General features: G+C 38.4%; 1 protein-coding gene across 1 annotated transcript; it reads right to left on the bottom strand.

The window, feature by feature from the left end:
- Positions 1–1,376: 1,376 nt before the first annotated feature.
- Positions 1,377–1,900, bottom strand: LOC116755779 (adenylate kinase isoenzyme 6-like). The gene is given in 2 exon segments (XM_032635696.1): positions 1,377–1,773; positions 1,775–1,900. Coding segments are annotated over 2 exon segments (516 nt in total). The 5' UTR covers positions 1,894–1,900.
- Between the last annotated feature and the right edge of the window lie 8,278 nt (positions 1,901–10,178).

Below are 10,178 nucleotides of genomic sequence, written 5' to 3'. Positions count from 1 at the left end.
TGAAGTTTTAACTCTTTCTTTTTCCTCCATCCCCACTGCTTGTTCTGCTCCTGTCTCCTTCCTCATAATCTAGTTATGTCTAGATTTTGGGTTAAATTAATGCTCAGTGTTTGCATTATTATGACTATATCAGTTGTCCAGTGCAGAAGCAAGTAATGTTTGATGATTGCATTTCCTTTCATGTATGACTTTTTAATCCTGATGTTAATAATTGCCTTATTTTTTCATTGCCTTAGTTTTCTGTGTATGCATTGATACTTTGTTTTCCAAATGCTTCAACAGACTTGTCAAACACCTATCAACATTTTTTAAAACACTCAAACCAGTTTTGCAAAAAGAAAAATCTATGGGTCCCATTCCCTCTTCCCACCCACCACCCCATTTTCCCCAGACCTCTGATTCCTCCCCAGACCTCTGATTCCTCCTCAGCCCTGGAGAATTTGCTCTGTGTTTTTGTTGTGGGCCAGCAACACAGGAATTATTGTGAGACTTCTCTGGTTTTAGGACCCCGTTTTCCAGATCCCTTGCCTTTTCCATCCCTTGATTTTTTTGAGTTCTTGGGCAGTCTGAAAATGTCTTTATTCTATCCCACACCTTGATTAATTAATAATTTGGCTTGGTTTAAAATTCTGTCCCCATCTGCCAGAATTTTGAAGGCCTTGTTTACTGTCTTTGATAACCTAGTCATTTTTTTTTTCCTCTAGCTTTATTGAGGTATAATTGACAAATAAAATTGTAAGATATTTAAAGTGTACAAAGTGATGAGTTGATATGTATATGTTGTGATTGGATTTCCCCCCACTGAGTTAATTAACACATCCATCACCTCACATATTTACATGCTATTTTCCTTTGGTGAAAAAAGCTCTATTCCCTTAGGAAGATAATCTAATTTTATTAATCTGTTAAGAAATCAGATGCTATTCCAATTCCCATTTTCTTTGTAAATGGATTATTATTGTTGTTGTTAAATCTATGTAATTCCTTAGAATTTTCTTTTTATCTTTGGTATTCTAAAATTTCATGGTAATGTGCTTTTTTTTTTTTTAGTCTAAGTTTTATTTTAAGAGATCATCTTCAGTTTCTTCTGTAATAAAAGATATCCAACCATTTGATCAGATTTATTCTTTAGCAACTGAAGCATTAAACAATTACAGTTTTAACTCTCAATCCTTAATACTACTATTCATTATACTTGAGATTGTTTAGCTTTCTCATGGAGAAAAAAAACTAAACATAAACCTTTATACTATCCACCTATGAGTCCAACAGCACAATTTCAATAAGAAAGTTGTACTGATACTGATAATTGAACAATTTATATGATGTCAGCAGAGAGGTATCAAGAGTGATTGTAAAGTGGCATTCTTGTTAAGTCAAGAGCGATGATCTTTGACCCACTGCTCTATCCATTTCAATATCTGATTGATATTATCCTCTAGATCTTCTGGTTCATTGCTCGGCAACTGATGCACTATTTCTTCCTTGTAGGATCCCAAGGCTTCTTCATAAAGAACTTGAAAAATTTCACATTGAATATTGTCTTTTAGTTTCTTCTGATTATAACCCCTAGTTTCAAGTCTGTTGTACAAAACACTGTTATCTGTTTTCAGCACAAATACTATATGAAACCAGCATTCAGGGAAGAAATCACAACCATGGTAATCAACAATAACTCCACCTTCACTCATTTGGTTTTCTAACTCATCAGCTACTCTGTCTTCATCTAAAATGGGACAATCATACTCTTCATCATAGCCATCATATAACTGCCCTTCTTGCTGAATCACCCACATTAACGTATTTCAGTCCTGATCTTGATGCAAGTTCTTTGCCTAGTGTGGTTTTTCCAACCCCTGGTGTACCAGTGAGCAGGATGTTCGGAAGCAACATGGTCCTTGCCGCGCTGGCTCCCGACGCCTCTGCACAAGCCGGTAATGTGCTTTTATGTTGGTTTTTTATAATTCACTTTATGTGCACTTGTGGGTTTTTTCCGGCACGAAGACCCATGTCCTTCAGTTTTGGAAAATTCTTTAATTTTATTTCTTTAGCATTTCTTTTTCTGTTCTCTCTGTCTGGAACTTCTGTTAATTGGATCAGGGATCTCAATTCTAATTTTGGCTAGAAGTAAGAGTCAATACTAATTTTCTTCTATACTATTATCCTCGGCTTTTTCATTCTACTTTTCCAACTCTTATTTATCGAATTTTAAAAAATTTCAGCCAAGATATTTTCTATTTCAAAGAGGTCTTTGCTTTGATTTTTAATACTGTATTTTTCATTCCTGTTTCATGGATGTACTATCTACCTTTAACCTTAGGATAGTTTTTTAAAAATTAATTAATTGATTAATTTATTTTTGGCTGCATTGGTTTTTTTTTTTACATGTTTATTGGAGTATAATTGCTTTACAATGGTGTGTTAGTTTCTGCTTTATAACTAAGTGAATCTGTTATACATATACATGTTCCCATATCTCTTCCCTCTTGCGTCTCCCTCCCTCCCACCCTCCCTATCCCACCCCTCTAGGTGGTCACAAAGCACCAAGTTGATCTCCCTGTGCATTGGGTCTTCGTTGCTGCGCACGGGCTTTCTCTAGTTGTGGTGAGCAACTCTTCGTTGTGGTGTGTGGGCTTCCCATTGCGGTGGCTTCTCTTGTTGCGAGAGTGGCCTCTAGGTGCGCGGGCTCAGTAGTTGTGGCTCGTGGGCTCTAGAGCACAGGCTCAGTAGTTGTGGCGCATGGGCTTAGTTGCTCTGCGGCATGTGGGATCTTCCTGGACCAGGGCTCGAACCTGTGTTCCCCGCATTGGCAGGCGGATTATTAACCACTGCGCCACCAGGGAAGTCCCGAGGATAGTTTTATATTGATCTTATAATCTGTTTCCGCATGAGTATCTACTATGCGTTTGGCGTTATTTTTGCTTAGAGATGTAGTAGTGCATAAAACAGAGTCCCTGCTCTCATAGCATGTATATCCCAGATTGTTTTGGTCTGAGCTACTTACTGAGAATAAGAATATGTATGTATGAGGATTTGGAGGAGAGGGATTGGGAGTTCACTTTAGGGGGTTGTGTTAGTTTCCTATTGTTGCTGTAACACATTATCACAAATTTAGTGGCTTAAAACAACACAGCTTTCTTAGGGTTCTGGAGGTCAGAAGTCCGAGATCAGTTTTCTTGGGCTGCAATCAAGGTGTGGGCAGGGCTGCACACACTTTCTCCAGAGGCTCTAAGGGAGATTCTGTTTCCTTGACTTGTCCAGCAACTAGAATGGCAGTCCTTGCATTCCTTGGCTTGTAGCTTTTTCTTCCATCTTCAAAGCCAGCAGCCTGGCATCTTCAGTCATCATGGGTGAATATCTCATTCCTTCTTCTTTTGTAGTGAAGTCTTCCTCTACTTCCCTCTTATAATGATATCTGTGATCACATTTAGGGCCAATTTGGATAATCCAGGATAATCTCCCCATCTCGAGATCTTGAACATCTTCAAGGTTCCTTTTTCCATACACGGTAGCATTTACTAGTGTCAGGAATTAGGACCTGGATATCTTTACAGGTCCTTATTCAACCTACCACAGGCATTCTGAGTTTGAGATACCTCTTAGACATTCATGTAGAATGGCAAGTAGCAGCTGGTATGTGAATCTGGAGTTCAGGAAGAGCTCTCCAGAGGTCTGGGATAATGATACAGCTTTGAGAATCATCCCAAAATATTTACATGTAATATTTACATGTAATATTTAAAGCCAGGGGCTGAATTGGGATCACCTAGCAAATGAATGTAAAGAAAGAACAGAGGATTACTGAGCATGGGGAAATTCCAAGTAGATGTTGGAAAGACGAGAAGAAACCAGTAAAATAGACAAATGAGAAACGGGTAGTGAGTTAGGAAGAGAACCAAGAAAGAAAGAAGGGTGACTCTAAGCATACCAAAAAGAAGGACATGAGAAACTGTATAAAACTGACAATCAAGTTAGGAAACTTGAAGTCATCAGTGATCTAATAAGAAGAGTTTTGGTGGTGTGGTGTGATCTTAAGGCTGACTTGAAATGGGCTGCTAAGAATTGGAGAAAGGAAATAGGTTTGTTGCAGGAGAAGATGATGTCAAGAGATTTCTTAAAAAAAATCAACTTTACTAAGGTATAACTTCCATACAATAAAATGTATTTATTGTAAATTTTATAGTTTGATGAGTTTTGACAAATGTATACACCTGGGTAACCATCACTATAATCCAGATTTATAACATTTTCATCACCCCCCCCAAATTCCTTCATACTTCTTTGAGTCAATCTGCCCCCCTCTTTCCACTGATTTTCTTTGTCACTATGGATTAATGTTTTTTAAAAATTATTTATTTTTGGCTGCGTTGGGTCTTCGTTGCTGCGCATGGGCTTTCTCTAGTTGTGGTGAGCGGGGGCTACTGTTTGTCGCGGTGCGCGGACTTCTCGCAGTGGTTTCTCCTGTTGTGGAGCACAGACTATAGGTGCTGCACGGGCTTCAGCAATTGTGGCTCGTGAGCTCTATAGCGCAGGCTCAGTAGTTGCATCTCACGGGCTCTAGAGTGCAGGCTCAGTAGTTGTGGCGCATTGGCTTAGTTGCCCTGTGACATGTGGGATCTTCCCGGACCAGGGCTCGAAGCCATGTCCCCTACACTGGCAGGTGGATTCTTAACCACTACACCACGAGGGAAGCCCTGGATTTTGCCTATAGTTGAATTTCATATAAGTGGACTCATATGTTACATAGTCTTCTATGTCTAACTTCTTTTCTTCTGCATAAAGTTTTGAAAATTTATCCATGTTGTATCTATTCCTTTTTATTGCTGAATAGTCTATATAGACATGCCACCTTTATTTATCCATTTATCCATGGGCATTCAGGTAATAGAGGTATTCCAGCTTGGAACTATAATGAACAGAGCTATAATAAAATTCACACGCATATTTTTGTATAAATATATGTTTTTATTTATCTTGAAGAAGTACTTAGGAAGCAATTGCTGGGTCCTTTGGTAACTGTATGATTAACTTTAAGAAGTGTATGGTTACCTGCCAAGCCGTTGTGCCATTTTATAACCTCAGCAGCAATACAGAAGAGTTCCAGTTGCTGTATATTCTTGTCAGCCTTTGCTATTGTTATTTTTAAAAAATTTAGCCACTCTAGTGGGTATGTAGTGGTATCTCAGAGATTTTAATTTGCAATTCTTTATGACTAATGATATTGAAGCTATTTTCATATGCTTATTTGTCATTTGTTTATCTTTTTTTGGTAAATTATCTATTAAAGTATTTTGCTATTTTTAAAAAATTGGGTTGTTTTTCCTACAATTGAGGAGTAAGAGTTCTTTTCTGGATACAAATCCTTTGTATATTTTCTCCCAAACTGTGGCTGACCTTTTCGTTTTTAAATCTGTCTTTTAAAAAGAAAAAATTTAAAAATTAAAACTTTAAATGTAAATTATCAATTTCTTTTCTTTTAAAGTGGGTATTTTTTATGTTTCGTGTAAGAAAAAATTTTGCATACTCCAAGGTGGTGGGAATTTTTTTCTATATTTTCTTCTAGAAGTTTTATGGTTTTAGCCTTTATGAGTTAATTTTGTGTGTAGCATGAAGTTAATGTTTTTCCCATATGAGTATCCTATTGTTCCAGTACTGTTTGTTGATAAGACTCTTCTTTCCTTAGAGAATAACCTTGTCATTAAATGAGGTTTGTCAAAAATCTGTTTCTGTTTTGTTGTTTTGTATGTCTATCCTATGTGAATATTACTGCAGCTTATAATAAGGTAGTATAAGGTGACCAATTTTGCTCAAATATTTGGGGATCTTTATCTATCTTCTCATTAAAACAATAATCACTTGAAAGCAAATTGGAAGTTGGTGGTGGAGTATGTGGTCTTTAGGCTGTGATCTGACTTTTTCATTAAGACATTCAATATTAATACCTGTAGAGTTTCCCCCCTCTCATGCTGTTCAATTTCTTGAAACTGGAACATGTTGATATCTTTCCTATAGGGTATATGGTTCCCAGCAGAAGGGTAAGGAGTTGTAGACCCAATATTTACTGTGAAGGCTTTCCTTAATCCCCTATTTTGAGCTCCATGCTTCAGGTCAACTCCCCACTACCTAATATTTTTGAGTGTTCCTGGCCCATTTTTTCCAAAGGGTAAATTTCCAGTCTCCTAAGCAATGGGGAGAAGGCCAGTGGCCTGGCTGCAAGGAACTGAGGGAAGGGAAAGAGCCCTTAGCATTTGATCACTTCCTACTGTTGGATACAGGTCTTCATTCCTAGGCCTCCTCTTACTTTCTGATTCCTGGTGCATCTACTCATGAGCCTTTCCATGGTATTGCAGGTGATTTGGCTTTGTTTGTTTTTTAAAAAATAATTTTTCTCTGTCTTTTAGACTGGATTACTTCCCTTTGCTAGAGTTGTTAGTACTCCCCTATCTGCTTTCCATCTTTGAAAATTTGTTGATGTCATTCATTGGCAGTTGTCTCCTCCCTGTTTTTTCTTTGTCCTTATGCAATATGCATTTTTAATTATTTTAATTTATTTTAGTGGCATTTCAAAAGGTGGTAGATAATTGCTGTTCTTCATTCCACCCTTTTGTGCCAGATGTACCCTTTAAAAGCCTTTTAAATAATAAATACTTCATGAATGGGCTTTCTAAGGAGGTTTGCTATCCACAATGTGCTTTGTACAGTGCTTTCACTGACTACCTGATAATGACTTATTTTTCTGTTTGCTCAGTGTCATAGTCTTGCTCTCCAACCTGTGCATTCTGGGTAACTTCAGGGCTCTGCCTCTGGGTTCTGAGTTCTTTGTTCTTCCCATGTTGCACCATGGTATTGCATGGTGATAACAGATTTTGCACAGGTGATCTCTATTTCTTTTGGTGTAAAGAGTTCCTTCTTAGCTAGAAATGATTTTCCCAGAAATATAGACAACATTAAACATCACCTTGGACTTGAGCAGTTCTAAAGGATTTTTCCTACTTTCATGTGGTCTACATATGCATATTCAAAGACTTAAGAAATATGTGTAACTCTCACATCAACTGGGAGCCCTTTCTCCTTTTATGTCTAATAAGCTTACTTGAATGCCTCAAAACCAGAATCTGTAGAAATCCATCCTCAGCAAGATTTCTGGAAATTCAGAAGGAACTCACAACCTGATCATCTCCTCTGACAAGTGCATTTGTGTTTTTTGTGACCTACGCTGAAACAGCCTAGATGTGAAATGCAGGTCGCTTCAGATTCCAAAAGCTACCCTCATACACAGCACACAGAATTCAGTTTAGTTTAGGGAACTCAGCTGAAGAGATTTACTTGAGTAGAGTTTGAATTAGGTTGAGTTTGAGCTGATTCGGGTATTAACTGAGTGGAGACTGAGTTGAAAAGAATCTGATCTTGGTAGAGATTGAGTTGAGAAAAGATTGAGTTGTGGAGAGATTGAGTTTTGTAAAGATCGAGTTCTGCAGAGAATTAATTGAATAGTTGGGTAGAAGATATGGATGACATATGGACTTGGGGTCATATTTCACATTAAAAGTCTATAATAAATTCTCCAAAATCCTTTTGGGTCCCTCCTCTTGGGTCATCTTTTGGCTCGCTCCATATGGAAAAGGGGGAAAGGGCTTTATCCCGAGGTATTCTCCTGGTTCTGCTCTCTTTTCCTTTCTTTCTCTCCTCTCCTCCCCCCACTCATTCTAGAACAACAAAGAAAATCCTTTTCTGTTTCCTCAGAGCAGTTTAGAGGTCTTCTCTGACAGCTAGATCCTTACTGTCTCAACACTGCAAGTGCTCACTAAAGTTTCTCAGAGACTATTCCATTCCTACAAAGGTATGGTAAAACTGCTAAAATGATACATTTTTTCCTACCTTGTTACCTTTAATTTCACGAATGATAAATTTTAAAATGCTTCCTTTCTGTTTTCGTAGTACACTGAACTGAATGCTAGGAGTATGTTCGTCAATATTGACATGGAGAACAAAAAGGAAAACTCAATGTTTGCTCATTGGAAAACACAAAGATATACTTGTATATCAGCCCATAAATTGGTATAGTTCTCTGTGGTTCCAGTCAGTGAACTGGTCAAAATGGCAGTGATAGTTTATTTTAAAGCAAATGTGTCAAACTGACTATGATGAAAAGATACCGCTATACTGTCGTGTCACAACCTCACCCACCTACATTTCTCCATATGAGGTTATGAAATTCCATTTGGTGAACATACAAAGAGCCGAAATGACAGTTCTCACATTAGATCTAACATTTCAAAGCAAATTAAGGTAATAGGCACTTAATGTTTACTAGGTGCTTCACACTGTGGTGGAGAGAAAAGTTGCATGAGTCACAATTCTTTCCTTTGGGGAAGCTGGGAATCTTATTAGTGAAATAAGACATAAAATAGAAATAATTTTTAGATAATATGAAAGAGCATAAATTTAGGGATGAAATTGTGGGGTAAAGCTCTGTTACAGCATTTTGGAGAAGGGCAGGTTGTTAGGGTTTAGTGAGAATGAAAGCGTGTGTGAGGGGACTGGACCTTTACCTGTGCCCCAGCAGGAGCGGTTGGGCTTATCAGGTGAGGAAAAGGGTTTGTGGGAATGGGTTGAATGAGGGTGAAGAAAATAAGAAGATGAGATCCATGGCAGAGGAGAATTTCTTGGGGAACACTCACAGTTGAGGTCAGCTAGGAAAGGTTGCTTTGATTGGGTTCTAGGTGGAAGCGGCTGGATTTTGCCTCACGGAGAGGAAGGAGCCGCCCAGGTATGACTGTACATGAAGAACAAAGACGGATGAAATTGTTTAACTAACAATCCATTTCACAAGTTGCAGAGTTCTTCATTGGCTTCCACGTGCTTACAGTTCTTTCTCAGCAGAAAGAGGGACAACAATTTTTAACTTTTTCAATGAGAATGATGCGAAGGAAAAAAAAATTTTTGAAGAACTTCACTTTGTTTCGTATACATGGATTAAAATAAAAATGATCTTTGCTCTGTAAGAGTTTTACTTGCCTGTGTCTGCTGAATTGCCAGCCCACCTTGAAAGGAAATCCACTTAAAAAACTTATTTTTTTCTTCAAGAGGAACAGGGTTGTGAAGCTTATTCCGTGTGGTTGCTGAAGTCTCAGTAAAGGCGCCGGTGCCATCAAAGATCACCTTCAGGGGCTTCCCTGGTGGTGCAGTGGTTGGGAGTCCGCCTACCGATGCAGGGGACACGGGTTCGTGCCCCGGTCCGGGAATGATCCCACATGCCGCGGAGCGGCTGTGCCTGTGAGCCATGGCCTCTGAGCCTGCACGTCCGGAGCCTGTGCTCTGCGGCGGGAGGGGCCGCAGAAGTGAGAGGCCCGTGTACCGCAAAAAAAAAATATCACCTTCAATTATTTATCAAAGTGAGGAAGCCTCTTCTGCTTGTGTATTCTTTTGTGTATATTCAGATATTTCTGTCACAAATTTTTTTCCTATTTAAAAGGGTTGACGTGTACCTACAATTGAGTTTCAGTCTTTTTAGACAATTCTGCTAGACTGAGGACGCTGGAGATGGTCAGAGGAATCAGATGGCAGGGAGGGATGCCTATTTTGACCTTCAGATAGACAGTTTTGACCTTCAGAGGCTCTCAGAGCTCTTACTTTAAAAAAAAAAGTTTAACTGGAGTATAGTTGATTTACAATGCTGTGTTAGTTTTGGGTGTACAGCAAAGTGAACCAGTTATACATATACATATATCCACTCCTTTTAGATTCTTTTCCCGTATAGGCCATTATAGAGTATTGAGTAGAGTTCCCCATGCTATACAGTAGGTTCTTATTAGTTATCTACTTTATATATAGTAGTGTGTCAGAGCTCTTACTTTTGGAGAACCTATCCCATATCATTCTAATAAGTGAAAACTTACCTATATTCTATGATAAATGTCTTCATGTGGAAATAGTATTTGAGTTGATGTAATGTTATATTTGGTAAACATTTTAGTTGAATATTCATGTTAAATTTTTGCATGGTTTAAAAAATATTTTGGGACAAACAAATACTTTCTTTGGGTCTGTGTTAGGTCTCAACATTTTCACAGGCTATTGATTGAACAGCTGATAGGCTGTGAGCAATGTGTCTCCAGGGCCTAATCAATAAAAATCCCCGGAGGGAGGGCCACTCAGAGAGAGTTTTTTGTGGAGGA

Source organism: Phocoena sinus, chromosome 6 (assembly GCF_008692025.1).
Source record: "Phocoena sinus isolate mPhoSin1 chromosome 6, mPhoSin1.pri, whole genome shotgun sequence".
NCBI lineage: Eukaryota > Metazoa > Chordata > Mammalia > Artiodactyla > Phocoenidae > Phocoena > Phocoena sinus.
The sequence above is the reverse complement of the archived record's forward strand: the minus strand, read 5'-3'. Positions and strand labels throughout refer to the sequence as shown.